Source organism: Rhea pennata, chromosome 1 (assembly GCF_028389875.1).
Source record: "Rhea pennata isolate bPtePen1 chromosome 1, bPtePen1.pri, whole genome shotgun sequence".
NCBI classification, from domain to species: domain Eukaryota; kingdom Metazoa; phylum Chordata; class Aves; order Rheiformes; family Rheidae; genus Rhea; species Rhea pennata.
This window is the reverse complement of record NC_084663.1, coordinates 30,342,654-30,358,894: the sequence shown is the minus strand read 5'-3', so window position 1 is coordinate 30,358,894 and position 16,241 is coordinate 30,342,654. Positions and strand designations below refer to the sequence as shown.

At 35.8% G+C, this 16,241-nt stretch overlaps 1 protein-coding gene across 1 annotated transcript in view; it reads right to left on the bottom strand.

Moving 5' to 3' along the window:
- IMMP2L (inner mitochondrial membrane peptidase subunit 2) overlaps positions 1–16,241 on the bottom strand; it is a 475,219-nt gene that overhangs the window by 93,829 nt on the left and 365,149 nt on the right. The window contains exon 5 of the mRNA XM_062567049.1: positions 4,383–4,485. Within this exon, the coding sequence (XP_062423033.1) occupies positions 4,383–4,485 (103 nt within the window). The remainder of the gene's footprint in view (positions 1–4,382; positions 4,486–16,241) is intronic.

Here is a 16,241-nt window from a genome sequence, read left to right as displayed (position 1 = left end):
GAGTTTTCTAGTCACAGCTTACAGGTTTATGCAGCTCAAAGATGAAGTAGGCAAACAGACAAGAATCCATTTCAGATAGGTTTTCACACAAACTTGCAGATTTGCTTACATGCACAATCATAAATACATTTTTTACAATAATGTTGACTAAAAGCAATTTATTCATTTGAAGCTTATAAACTTAGAACTTGTGTTAAACAAAAAGCCAGAAGTAGTTCAACTGGACTTAAATTTGAGAGTAAACATATCAAAAGATAGATATAATTTTCTAAATCTGTATCAGAGTAAGCAGAGCTAGGATATGATTGTACGGAGCCAAAAAAATGTTTTATGACAAGATACTTAACCTATCGGTGTCTCAGGTTCCCAGCAAGATAAGGAGGATAATAGCCTTTTTGCCCTTACACTGGATTATGAAGCTTAACTCATAAAGAGTGTTACCCAAAGCCTATTAAAGTCAATAGAAGTCTCTCATTGACTTTAATGATCTTTTGTTCAGGTCTTTTACAAGTCAGTTGAAAGAGTGCCATTGACTTCAAGCTCTAATTTTATAAAGCTCTTTCATATCCTCAACTTGGAGGCAGCTGGAGACATAAAGACGTAGTTATAAAAGTCTTATATTTACAACACAAATCGCCATAAGATAAAGTTGAGCCTACTTTTTAAATCTCAGCGTGCTAATCACTACTTGTGTGTACACCCAAGAATACATATATCATATATTTATTAGGAACTGTTTCTCAGATACCATTATGTGACAGTTGCATAATCATCTCAGCCCTGATGGATGCCAGCTCACACATTTGATCTGGATGAAGTACAGTTCATAATAACTTTTCCCTGGAATTAGCCATAATGTCAGATCCAGATATACCAGATTTATCCAGATATAAATTGTCACTATGTTTTTATGCTGGTATTATCCTGTCTGTGTAAGTAAAGACAATAACTGATCCAGCATAAAGCTTCCTAGTATATAGTTAACCCATGAAAATCTTTAAAAAGTTTGTAGTAACAGAGTTTCATATTAGATCAGCTCTTACATGATGTGGTTTCTGAGATGTGATCTAAGAAAGCAGAAGCACTGCCAGGAACAATACTGCTAGATTTTCTATACTGTCCAACCAAAACCTCATAGTAAAAAGGTCCAAAAATATAGGAGTATTACCAGAATTAAAAAAGATGAAAGCGTAACTTTGAATAGTGGTATCTTAATTACAGAAACTATCCATTATTACATGCCTGTAGTATGCCAATTAAACATAAAGGCAATATAATAAATGCTTGACCTCATTCTTTCAAAACAATAACATTTATTTGAGCAGAAATCGCTATTCTAGCCCAGATGATTTAACTAAAAATTCCAGCTATATCTAATTTTTAACCCCCTAAAGAATTAAAAAATATGGAAATTATTTGAATATTTATTGTCTGCTATTCAAAATAGCTATTTTCAGCATTATGAATGATTGACATATTTCTAAACTTGAAATGCAGCAATACCAAAGTAGTCGTATTATGTAACATCTACTTTGGAGCTGCACAAAGAATTTTTTTTTTAATGATAACATATGATAATCAGCTATGAAGTGCTATTCATAGCTGTAGTGTTATTTTTGCAACTTCATTTAAGGTATTAATTTTATTCAAAAAAACCACTAAGCAGAAAAGAAATATAAAACCTTTCCAAATCTTAGTTAAAACATTTTCATTTTTCATTTACTTTAGGTAGATGCCTCTCTATACCTTAATATTCCATTTGGAGTCCTATGAAAAACAATGCAAATACAAAGAGATACTAGAATTATAATACTTTAATGAAATAATTAAAGGTTATTTAATCTGCCAATATTTTACATTTTAGAAATTCACTTTCCTTCAAAGGTGCATCTAGTTTAGATCTTGAATGATCACAGGGTTTTTGCTTTATCAACTTAACCCACTAGACTGTTAACATGTTGTTATTCCCTGGGTGAAAAAAATGATTCTAACATCTGTTCTCAATCTGTTTTTCCATAATTTCCTTTTATGCCCCATGTAACTCATTAGGCTCACCCACACCTTGAAATATATATGAAACTTTAAAATGGTAGATCTAAAACACAATCCACTATAAAAATACAGTATTTATACTCTTTTTTTTTTTCTTTTGATCCAAGAAAACACAAGATTTCTTCCAAATCAGAACTGTAACACACAATGTTTAACCTAATCTCTTAGGTGACCTATACTTTAACAAAATGCAAAAGCTGGTTCTGGTCTCACCATTGTGGAGTCTGTTCCTTATGACTGTCTGTTATAGCCTCATGAGAGAAAAAGTATTTAAATTAAGAAGAATATACTTTTTGAGAGGCTTGCGGAGAGTGATTTTCATATATTATCTTGCTTGTACAGAAGTGGGCTCAGGAGTGCAGCAGACAGAGGGGTATAAATGTGCCCTAGTAATCTCGAACCTAAAATGCAGGTAAAACATTAAGAAACTGGAGTCTACTATATCCTTCTAAATGTACTTTTCATTTTCTTCCACAGATGAAAATTTTTAACCTTTTAGCATCCATTTTTTAGTTTCCAGCCCTGTGATTTCTTCTGCCACTATTAGTCTTTATTCTTGGTATATATAATATATAATGGCTGCTTTAATTGCATTTCAGAGAAAAATACCTATTTACAGTTCATATCTGTCCATAATATGTTCATCAAAAGAGAGTAAAAGGTCTAACTTTCCATAGAAAGCTAAAAAATTTACTGACAAAACAGTCTCAGTAGCTCTCTAAAGGTGCCACTTCTCTAAGAAAAATGACATATTATCTGATGCTAGCCAGCAGCTGAAAACTAATGTGAGGTCAAATCCTAGTGAAGGCAATTTTATAGCATTTATAAACATTAGTGAATTCAGTAAAACTTTCAGGATGTGCAGATTTTCCCCAACATGCTATCTTGTAAGAAAGCTGCAAGCTGCCTATGTTGAGGATTTTGTGAGAGCAGATGAAAATGCAAAAATATAAAATTTTCTTAGTGGAACTAATGCCTGACTGCTAAAGTTTCTTTATACTTTGAGTGTACGTCGGCAATATATTTGGAAGTGAAGTAAGAGAGGATTACTGATTTCTTTAACTAAGATTTGTCTTGGGAGCATAGAAAGAGACACAGAAAAGCCTAAGAGAGGGAGGAAAGAGATACACATATTAGATAAACTGAAAGAAATCTTGCACTAAATGCACTCTAAAATTAACTGACAAATCTTAGAAAGCAGCAATGGGGAAAAAAATAGCTAGCAATAAAAGAACAAAAAAAAAGTGAAACAAATTAAAAGAGAGGCAAATGATTAGATGTCAGACTACTCCAAACAGGACAGTAGGCCTTTTGTCGCATTTTTTGTTGAGAAAAAATTATTTCGAGTAAATAATTGGGGCTAAACTTCTAGAAGCCTGACTTAAATTCAAAAAACCTGTGCTCTGTTATTAATTACATTAGAGTCAGTGGTGCAACTTTTGTATACGTTGGTATGAAATTCATAAGGGTGAAAAAAATCTATCCCTGACAACTTCCTCATGATAATCAGTGTACTTTTATATGTTCAGAAAAGAATTATCTCTAAGCACACATGTCAAAAAAAAATGCATGGAATCTGTAATACAACAAAAAGGATTTGTACTTCCACAGCAGAATGCACAGATTATGAGACTAACTCCTGCATGATAGATTGAGTCAAAACAACAAGAATTCACACGAACAGTAACAAAACCAAAATTGGACTGAACTGGAGTGCAGCATTTACTGTCCTTCTGATGATGCACATTTTTACCAATCGAGAAAGAGAGCTTTCGGATTATGTTTTGTTAATATTCAATATGAAAATTGCTGTACATAAAGAAAACTTCTATTTTATTTTTGAGATAGTTTAGACAGATTTAAAATACCTTTATTCTCACCCGCAGACCAATTTAACAACTAACACTTACTAAGCGTGGTTATGGTTTCCTAATTCTTTATCCCAGCCCTGGCATTAAAGCAAGACAGAACTCCCGGGAGGGAGTCATTCGCGATTTCACCAGCTGGCAGCATATCCTAAGGGACCATCTGTCATCTACAGAGCCCTGGCTAGACCCTCTGGCTACTCCTCCAGTACATCCCTCCAAATTTAAAACCTCTACTGCTTCTCTCTCCATGTAGGAGAATTAAAAGGAGTTTTTACTCTTTTCACAATAGATAGGCGAAGCAAAGCCAACCTCAGCTGACCGTATTAGAAGCTCTGATAACTCTCACAAAAATAAAAGTACACAGTTAGACTGAAGTCACACTTGCTGTGTTGTACAAACAACCAGAAACATGCACTGCTTTTTGGTTGCAAACCCTAAATGATACATAGTGAACTGACTTACCGGGCCAAAAGCATTGCTGTCAAAGCTGTGTCCGTGGTGATCACCTTCCACCCAAATATGCCCATGTGGAACTTTCACGTACTTCTTTTTGTATCCAATGGTTCTAAAAAAAATACAAAAATGGCTAATCAATTAAAAAAAAAAAAAACTTCTAAAATTTTCTGTAAAGAAAGTTAACATATTTATTACTTTGGAATATACACACCATTCTACAGATGTTAAATAACCCCACATTTTTAAGTACTCTAGATTTAAAGAGCAGTAGTCAAGTGAAAATACATACAGATTTTGTATGAGCTAATTGCATTATTGGAGCTGTTTACTACACTGTTTTGGCAAATATCACATCACAATGGGGAAGAAGAGAATTTTCAGTTAAATATAATAAAGAGATTTTTATTTTCATTTTTGTAGTAACAGTTCTTTGAACCATCAGATTTTATCTCAGGTAAAATCTGGTGGACATATGCTGTAGTCACATACAGACACATATTGTAGTCACATATGTGAATGCCATTTTTCTGGGGTAGTGTGAGCATACAGGCATTCATCAGAAATAACCTGGCATTTCTGACCTGGCCTCAGATTCAGAGTAAAGATTCCTCTAATGCTCATGACCTGGGGGTAGGATTTCTTTAGCTGTAACAAGCTAAACAGGATAAACTTAAAGAGAACATCAAGGAGAAGGTCAAACGCTGCAAAAAATGACATTGATGATTCAAGCCATACTGCACTCATACGGAATGTGTGCCTCAGCATGCCCTTATATTACAGAAATGACAAACTACAGGGCAGTCAGAAACCTGAGATTCAGAGTATACCAAATTCCTGTATTTAGTTCCCGAGCAGCTGTTATTTTCACAATTCCAGTCTGTCTTCTACTATACACTTTTGCTTTCTTTCAGTCAGGTTACTGTTACTCTGCAAACTTTCATGCATAGAGGTAATTTTAGCTTGCACACTGAATTATTACCACAACAAAGTACTTACAGACAGGGCTATGAACTACACGACCTCTTATTTAGTACTGGGTAACTAAGACTGTCCATACACAGACACTGTTTTTTGATCCAGCTTGTTGCCTCCAGCTGCTCTGCCCTTTCCCTAATCCGGAAGAGATGCTCCCAAGGCAGAAGCAAGAAGAGGAGCACACTCTGAAACTGTGTGAAGACCGCCAAAGACAGAAAATAACCCTCACCAGGAGATCCAACTACATCGGGCCACAGAGCTGATGAGGAACGTTAACAATAGCAATAAACAGGAAAATGTAAGACAGATGAGGATTATTATTTATTCTGTTATTATTTACTTTGCAAGTCACAAAAACCAATCGGTGTTTTTTCAAACAGCTCTGGAGGCAGCCAAAAGGATGAGGCTGACAGAACTATGTTCTAATGGAAGCTCTCCCTTCCCTTTCTTTCGAATTTGACAAAATATAGTCTATTTTCAGAGAAAAAGACTCAGATTTTCATCTTTCTATAGAACAATTTCATATTATGCAATATTCAAGGTTGAGTTGCTAAACCATTCGATATGAAAAAACGCAAAACTATTCTGAGCTGGTAAATACATAATTTATTAAACACACAGTAATTCTGTAATAATTTAATTGTGCTAAAAGAGTGTTTTATAATGCTGAAAAATGCTTCTTTTTTTTTAGAAATATGACATACAATCTGGATAACATTTTTTTTTATGTTTTGAGGTTCTATAATGATTCTTTCAGTAATAATTTCTTTTATAAAGTACCATAGGAGACCATGTTTTACTTGAAACACATACTTAAAAACAAATATGGATTTAGAGAAGTTGGCCATTAATTTTGCTCTGTCTGCTTAGACACTCTGAAAATTATTAAATGATTATCTTCCATCACTGATAAAGGCAAACAATAGCTCAGAAATATTTAATTTTCTCTTCTATTCATTCCACTGAATACAGAATAGTAGATTGTGATATGGTTTTATACCTTTTCAGGCTTTCTACATAAAACTGAATTTCACCCAGAAGGATGAAAGAAATCTTGAACAGGCCTGCATAAAGTTAATTCTGCCAACATGTTTACATGCTTTTCATTACAAAGATATGTATTTCCATTTCCATGGTACCTTGGGGTTCACCAGCCACATGAAAGCTGGTGCTCATTAGCTGAAAAAATCATTAGCAAGTAATGAACAAGTAGACATACTACAGTGTTTGCTCTCAAGCTAGCTCACTTAGCTAGAATTAGCAAGACTCTATCTTCTAAAAGCTTGTGCTATGTTAAAATACAAAGTTATAGCTCCCAGCTGAGTATTACTGCTTCTTCAAGAAGCTACCGTGCTTCAGGAGTAAATTTTAAAAATGACTCAAATTATCAGATGGTTTTGTATTTAAACTATTGACAAGAATCTCAGATATAATAGCAAAAAAAGATCAGGCAAAATTATTCATGCAATACAGATTTCAGAGTATGTTCTTTTTTTTAACCATACTGGAAATTTCAGCCTCCATACTTGGATCTATAGGGTGGTATGTGCTTGCTGTTTATAAGAATATGTACAATGGAAAAGAACACAAAATAAAACAAATTTGAAGCACAAAAAAAAAAAAAAAAAGAAAATATAAAATAGCTGATATTTACTATTGTAGTCAGAACTGCATCTTCTAGACCACAATATCTTTTGGGGAGGTTGTACTCCCTATTTCTCCTATCTCCATTGACCCAAGCCACATAGAATCTGGAAGGGACCTCCAGAGATCATCTAGTTCAGCCTCCCCACTCAGCAGGGTCACGTAGAGCATGGTAGGCAGGGTTGCATCCAGGCGGGTCTTGAAGATCTCCACAGAAGGAGACTCCACAACCTCTCTGGGCAACCTGTGCCAGTGCTCCGTCACTCTCACAGGGAAGAAATTCCCCCTCATGGTCAGGTAGAACTTCCTGTGCTTCAATTTGTGCCCATTGCTTCCTGTCCTGTCACATGGGACAACTAAAAAGAATTTGTCCCCGACCCCTTGACACCCTCCCTTCAGGTACTTGTACACATCGATAAGATCCCCCCTCAGTCTTCTCTTCCCCAGGCTGAAGAGGCCCAGCTCTCACAGCCGTTCCTCATAGGGCAGATGCTCCAGCCCTCGGATCATCCTTGTAGCCCTGCGCTGGACTCTCTCCAGTAGCTCCATTTCTCTCTTGTCCTGGGGAGCTCAGAACTGGACACAGTACTCGAGATGAGGCCTCCCCAGAGCTGAGTAGAGGGGCAGGATCACCTCCCTCAACCTGCACACAACACTCTTCCTAATGCAGCCCAGGAAACCGTTGGCCTTCCTGGCCACAAGGGCACATTGCTGGCTCATGGTCAACTTGTCATCCACCAGCATTCCCAGGTCTTTCTCTGTAGAGCTGTTCTCCAGAAGGTCAGCCCCCAGCTTGTACTGGTGCATGGGGTTATTTCTCCCTAGGTGCAGGACCCTGCACTTGCCCTTGTTGAACCTCAGGAGGTTCCTCTCCACCCAGCTCTCCAGCCTGTCCAGGTCTCTCTGAATGGCAGCACAGCCCTCAGGTGTGTCAGCATACACATGCTCTTCCCCATAAAAGAGTGAAGGAGGCAAACTAGTAGATTCAGGAGGAAATTAAAACCTCAGAAATGACAGAAAAATAATATGGCAAATGTCAGTCAATTACTCCATTTGCAAAATCTCAGAGGAGACAGTTTCCCACCCTCAAATAATTTCTTCCTGTATTATGATTAGGAAATCTCTAACAGGGAAGAGAAAAGCTTTTGCAATATGTGCTTGGAAACAAAAACAGAAAGTATTGCTATTTGATCTACATGGACTGATCTTGCAGAGACCCAGTGAAATCAGAAAGTCTTAACACAGGTATACAGTGTGTTCTGAAAGGTCTGAAGCAAAAAGAAAAAGATTGCAGAGTGCAGCCATTCTCACTGGTTCTAAGTCATAGGAAAATATATATTTCTTTCAAAAAGATTCTTCAAAAAGACTCTTGAAATAACCATTGCAAACCAGAAAATTTTGTTACAATCATCCAAAAAATGTTGTATCTCTCTTACAGTTACTAAAGAGAAATTGTATACAAATTCCCATACTGAAAAAAAGGAGATGATAATATACATGATGTTCTGACTTAGAGGAAATTGATGATGTTAATAAACATATTAAGGGAATAGGGAAGAGAAAAAAGAATGGAAAAGAAACAGAAGCAGTGGTTTTGATTATCTGTTTTAGCAGATAGGACAGATACTCCATAGATAATTCATTCTGTAAGCTTAGCCGGTAAGTACAGAACCTTCCACCGTTTCATGTATGAGGTGTCTAAACTGTCACATTTTTCTTATATGCAGGTGCAGTAGACAATTTTTCAAGCTACATTGCAAACAATAAGTACTTGTATACCTGTGAACAGAACAGAGGCAAGAAAATTATTTTCCTAAAAGAATCAGTTCAAAATGTTTATGTAGTATTTGCATAAGTCAATTGTCTGGGGACTTTGTGTCCACTTTAGCAAGACTCTTGCAAAAAACTGTCCTTACGAACACAGGTTGAAATTTAAAAACAAAGTTTTACTTGAGCCTTTCATTACATGTATTAGAAACAAACTACAGCAATAAGCTCATGTTACAGTAAATTGGATCATCCATTACCTAATATTGTTTTTAATTTTCAAGATAATTTCATTGCTGGATTACTCCACAACAGATCTATAAATCATTCATGCAAGCAAACCAGGCTATAGACTTCAGAAATCCATATTCAGTTAATGATAGTAGGTTATTTTTAATTATTGTTGTGATGAATATGTTGACTTTTTCTAAGAACAAAAACAACCTGTAGTTTTCTCTCCTATGAAGACAGCATAAATTGCTTCATAATAAAAATTAGTCAGTTAGTTATTACATTGCCTCTCTCACACATGGATTTTGTAGAAATTAAATACTTTTATTTCAGGCCTAAGTTACGATGAGTGGATCGTGTACGTAGTAAACTGGCAACAGGGCTCTTGCTCTAAATACATCAGACTACAATTCATTCATTTCACTAGTTAAACATTTTAGCCAGACATGCTGAAAACTATTAGCCATTTATCTCTTCATACAATCATACGAGGCCAAATTAGTAACACCAACTGTACCAAGCTCATTTCTGAGAAGAAAGAGAAGGTGTTGATTCAAGCCTTTTTCTTAAGGAAACCTTTGCAGACAATTTCCATTCACTTTTCAGATTCAGTACCATGTAAATATCAATAACAAGGATTATTATCAGAATATTAATAGAATATAAGATGAAAAATGACTTGGGAATAATTCTGGCACTCTTCAGCAACAGCAAAAAAAATCCTCAAGTCACTTGAGAATTAATTAATTAAAATCATAGTTATCTCACCAGTAATTTTGTATCAATAGATTGTCAGAGACCTTTACTACAAAAGAAATGCAGTGAATAATGCACTGTGCATTTTGAAAATAATGCAAAATCTACCTTTTTTTTCAAGAAAAGCCTCTTTTGTCTGAGTTTGCCTGTAATCTTAACCTCTTTGTTAGTTCTCACACATAAAGTATTTAATTAAATTTAGAAGATGAGTGAATGAATTCCTCAGAGTATAATTGGTGTGTGTAATAATTAACTTAGCATTTGTTAATTTCATAGCTAGTTCATTATCATGAGTTATAATTACAAAATGATCTTTTAAATTTACGAAAGCTTCTCTGGGCGAAAAGTAGTCTTTCACTTTCTGAAATCCACTTTTGAAGCAAAAGAAAAGACAACTTCCCATAACATCTCATACCCTGCCAATTTTAAAGGTTTGTTTCAGGAACAATACGGCTAAATATATTAAAATACCAGATTTTGATACAAAGTTTTGGAGCAGCTGTTAAGACCCATACTGGTGTGTTCAAACAGACGTAAGAGGTCTTGACAGGTTAGTGATAAATACCTATGCTACTGTTGCTCAAACTACAGTTAAACTCTCACTACATTAGGAATGGTGAGTCTACAAGGGATGCAGTAATTTTTCTAATCAGAACAAAATGGAATTATTTTAATCTTTTTACTCATTTTTACAGAAATTGGTCTGAAATTCTGTTTTTTTCCTCCCAAGATACATGGTGAACCCAATGCAAAGTTTTTTTTTTTTTTCCTCCATGATTTAATAGTTAACAGATGCACTTATATCTATCCTTGGCTGAGAAATAATTTCAATCTTGACAGTCAAAAATGAGCTCTATATGGTATTCTAACCACCTGCCCACAAGCAAGAAAAATCTGCTTTTTTAGCATGTGGTATGAGTGCCAAACCAAGCAACTTGGCTCAGCTAAGTTGGATGAGGAATGATTGCCTTTAATTTGATTTGACCTTGAGAAATCAGAAGGTCTCAGCAGTCTCCATACCTTTGGGTGTCATCAGGGAAAAGACACTGTGGATAATTTCCTGCATTTGCACAGTAAAGAACAAACAAACACAACCTCTCCTGAAACCTAGATAGTACTTAAGAGCAACTTTTTCCAAACACTGTTGTAAACACTGCATATGGAAGTTTTCCATGTATATCTTATTATTCTATTTGTCAAGTTCACAGAATGAAAAAAATACTAAAATATTCAATTTCAGGTGACAGTTGCATTACTAGATATGACTCTTACTGTAACATGTCATGTAAATGGTATTAATATAACCACAGGGAACCTTCCACATGACAGTAAACGCCTTCCAGACCCTCAGAAATCTCCCTTTCCCCTCCCAAAACACAAATACGGCCATCTGTGTCCTTTTTTCTAAACCTTCTCGTATGTGTCCTATATTCCTTTGACCACAAGCTGTTGTCTAATCAGCTGATTTTAGAAGACAGAGTTGTATGTGTGAATGAAATAAATAGCTTTACCTCAAGGCCAGGTTGCCAGGCTATGCACGAAAGTATGTCAATAGGTTAGGGAACATTCCTGGGGTATGTACGGCGATTAACTTCTGTCTCAGAGCTGAAAAGAGTTTTTCTTAAAAGCTGCAGATCAATTGGTTATTAAGAGGTCTGTGCTGAAAATACATGCCGAAGCTCTGCTAGAAAAGTGCTGGAGAAGAGCTATGCCTGGGATTCTACTTCTAGCACAGTGGCAGATATGGCATATTAAGATGGAAATCCCCAAAATAAGACAAGCTGCAGTGACAGAAATGCTGAAATTTGAAGTAGGAGACTTCACCAACAACAGCTGTTGACGAGGCAGAGGTTTCCTTTGCCTTAGCTTGGGCAAATTTCTAAGTCTAGAAATTTCACATTTTGTAATGAAAGGGCTGTTTGAAGATTCATGGAAATGAAGACTAATGAATTAACTGACTGCATATCCAGTTTTTCTTTTAAGAACAGAAATACAAGAAGAAATACACAGCTTTCCAGAATAAATAAGCCACACAGTTAAAGTAAGGATGATGTTGAAGGGCAACTGGTATCTCTTTTTTCCTAGCTAAAGCATTTCTACTAAAGTAATGCCGCAGTCTATTTGTTGCATCTCTGCAGGTTTGTATGATTGAGTGATGGTAATATCAGTATCTTTAGAAATCTGATCCTAGAGGTATGAGGGGAATATTTATAGCTTTATTTTATTAATTAGAAAACTTCTTGTAGATTATGTCATTCAAAACAAAATAATTATTTAGCCACTACTTATCTCACCAACTTTTTCAAAATAGTAATTATTCACCTTTAAAACACACAATATTCAGGAAATTACTGGATTTCAACTGAAGTTAAAAAGCCTTTTAATTAAATACTGATATTCACACTTTTTGCCAAGTGCCTGCTGGGTGAAAGTTAACTGAATTTTCAAGTGCATGCATCATGTATTGTATCTGATATATTTTAAACTGTATTTCCTCTAAAGCTATGCCACACTGAGTGAGGCATACAAACATGTTTGTATCACTTTACTGAAGCACAGTGCAATGCAGTCAATTAGAGACTAACATTGTGAAACCAGAAGAAACATAGTCAGGTGAAAGTTTGCATATCTAATACAGCTGTCCTTTATATATGTTAATAGAACCTGAACCTCATTTTCATTAGGGCTTTCTTTATACTATATTGGCAGGGCAGAGAGAGCTGAGAATATTAATTCTAAGGCCAGAAAATTACCAATGTGATGACCCAGTCTGAAATCTAGATAAGTATAGCCCTTAGAATTTCATACAGTTATTCATGTGATGAATACTGAATAATTCACTATTCATCACTTTCTTAAATATGCACTTAGTGAATTTAAAATTTCCATTATTTTATGTCAAATATATATTTTATAAATGATATTTGCCTTATAAAATATTTTATATTTTTATTTTTGTTATAATTAGTACCTACTGCTAATATCTCAGACAGATTTACAGAATCACAGCATAGTTAAGCTTGGAAGGGACCTCTGGAGATCATCTAGTCCAACCATCTAGCTCAAGCAGGGTCACCTATAGCACACTACCCAGGACTGTGTCCAGATGACTTTCAAATATCTCCAAGGATGAGACTCCACAACTTCTCTGGGCAACCTGTTCCATTGCTCTATCACCCTCACTGTAAACAGCCCTCAGGTGTATCATCTGCTCCTTCCAGTTTTGTATCATCAGCAAATTTGCACAGAGTGCACTCTGCCCCTTCATCCAGGTCACTGATAACCTGAACAGAACTGGACCCAGTATTGACCACTGGGGGACACTGCCAGCAATAGACCTCCAGTTAGACTTTGTGCCACAGAGCGCAACTCCCTGAGCTCTGATGTTCAGCCAGTTGTCAGTCCACCTCACTGTCCACTCATCTAGCTCATAATTCCTTATCTTGCCTATGAGGATGTTATGGGAGACAGTGTCAAAAGCCCTGCTGAAGTAGCCTCCCTCATCTGCCCAGCCAGTCATCCCATCATACAAGGCCACCAGACTGGTATTCATTTCAGGATAGTATTCATAATCATATCAGGTTCATATTCCACACCACACTTCAAAAAATCTTGTACATCTAGGGCTTAAATTTTGCCCCTCCTTTGATACTTTTTCCTACACACGGAAGCATCACAAAAGTCTGTTACACAGATGCTGGGCAAGCACTCTGTGAGTTAAAGAAATTATAATCACCAGACGTTATTTTCTAAGTACTATAAACATCAGAGATACAGGCAGCAGCATCAACCAGCAGTGCCAGGGGATCCAGATTTAAAAGAAATACTTTCTTCTCGGGTTAAATCATTCTGTATTCATCTGCAATTATTTCTTATGATTCTGCTCTCTAGCCTCCCATTGTTTTACAGTATTTTTTTCAACTCATCCAACTTTCTTTTAGAAACTATATAAAAGACTACGGCAGAATCCCCCACACATAACATTTAGTTGCACAAGAAATTTCCTTCTGTTCCTGGGAGTTTTGCTTACATAGTCAGGAGGGATGTGGCCACTCAAACATTTGAAATTGTTTATGCCTGCAATGCAGAACTCATTTTGCTCCTACTGTTAAAAGCAAACAGCTAAGATTAGCTTCTCTTCCCCAGGTGACTTCAACCCTTTTCCCTTTATCTTCTGTGCTTGGTGTCATTCTTGTGTCTTCTATGTCATTCCCTCCACACTGCACACCACTTTCTTTTCACTACCTGTGTCTTTTGCCTGTCTAGCACTAACAGTATTCTCAGTCTGTGATCTTTTCCGTGGCTGCTCTCCTTAACCCTTCTAAGAAAATTTAATTTGGGGGATTTTTAAATGAAACTGTAGATGATCCCTGTTGACCTGGATTTGCAATGACACATATAAATGCAAAATTTTGTTCTTTACTTCCAAACTGAAATTATAGCGAGACTGCTGAAGTCATACTGTGAAATACCTGTTCTTGGGCTATTTACATTTCACTGTCCCTGTACAACCTGCATTACTGCCTCTAACAGTATTGAGATTATCTCTATTTTAAAAGAATTTAGAAAATTCTGAATTTGATGTCAATATATATTTTGCAACTTGTTCAATACCGGATGGTCTCTAAAGAGAACTACATGTACTGTATGCAAATACAACTATTTCTACATAATTATACACAAATTCTCATTTGAGATGCTCAAGTTGCTTCATTGTTTTGCTGTATACATGCTCTTAACCAGAACAATCATAATTCTTTTCAGGATAAATTAAAACAAAAACAAAACAGTAATTTTGTATCAAAAAAGAGCAGCATTTCATCTGTTAGATTCACTTCATTTAAATGGCTAACCAGCTTGCTGATTCAGCAAAAATAAAAATGCAATATCTCATTTTTCTTTACTATAGACTTTCACTTGTGAATCTGTCTGATCCCAACCACCAATTACGCCATTCCCAGTTAAGATTATGAAAATTATTATTGCTTTTTTGGATAAAAGTCCCGTCAACCAAATCACTATACCATTTAGTTACCTTCTCAAATTTCTCTACTAAATGATATCGATAATTAAGATGACAGCTTTTTACTATTAAGTATATCACTAAAAGACAGCTATTAACAATATAATATTATATATTAGGTGCAAATCATTTGATAGATTCATTATCATTAGCTGCATAGTACTACTGAGATAAAAATTGCTAGCTATTCTAGGTCATCCAAGTTAAATTACCAAATCCTATTGCCACTGGCAAATTGGAAATTTTATGAATGTAAGAACAGAATGACAAACAGAGGTCAAAAAAGTTTTTTTTTTTGCATATTAAACAATAAATTTCTGTCTCACCTCACAACCCTCTTTTTACTTATATTAGATCAACAGGAAAAATCACTGGACAAAATTTTAGCTCTAGACATGTCTTAGAGAACTGAAGAGAACTGTTTGAAGTAAACAGCTAAGATTTATAACACTGTAAATAGAACAGGATTTCACCTGATACATATTTAATTGTTAGGCTTAATGATCTACATCAACACATTCCTTTTTCCCTCTTTAGTTAATAGATGTATAAATTCTGCTTTCAGTTACCCCTACACCAAACTAAGAGAAGAGTTGGTCCAACTTTTTTCCAGATTAAAAGCTGGAACTTAAAAGTTGACTCAACCATTACGCTGCAGCTTGCAGAATCTGCAATTGTTACATAAAGCTCTCTATAAAGCGTTTTTTGCTTAAATTTTCTCTTTTTCTCCTTGGCCAACTGCTCCACCTTAACAGGTCTGCCCAGCAAGTTCAGAACTTTTCAATCTTCTACGTACTTTTAAAAGTGAATTTAATAACACAGTTGAGTTTATGGTCAACTCTGTAGGCAAACTGATTAGCAGAACAGACTGAAAAAGAAATAGGAATTCATTCCTCTTTTCTTCACACTTTCTATTCAAGGTATTCTCAGGCTGAGGAGCAGAAACTGTTGAGGTGAAGCTTGCCCTTTGGTTTCTTACTTTCTCCTCAGCTGCAGGGTGAGATCACTGGCAACAAGTGCACACAGAGGTGTGATGGGAAGATGGAAAGAGAAAAAAAAAGTTTGAGAATCCTTTGTATCCCAGGAGGGAAAATCCCTGCATCTACCACCATAAAAGACCCAGTTGGTCTCTTCTTCTTCTGAAGAGACACATAATGGAGAAGAGCTATCTCTTTTATTAAAAAAAAAGAAAAGAAAAAAAAAAAAGATGATGGGGGCAGTCTCAGCAGTAGTGCCTCTTCTTCACTATGACAACGGGCTAGACATTAAAGATCTTGAATTCTGGATTCTGGATCCTCCTCAGCTTGAAAAACCATTGAAAAATATTGAAAAATATGCCACATAATAGGAGAATATCACAAATACAAGGCCCTAGGAGGAGGGGATGGAGAAGGCAGTGAGAGGTGGGGGAGAGGAGAAACGCCAACCCCGCTTATCAAGGCCAAGTATTTGTGAAGCCAGCGAAAATT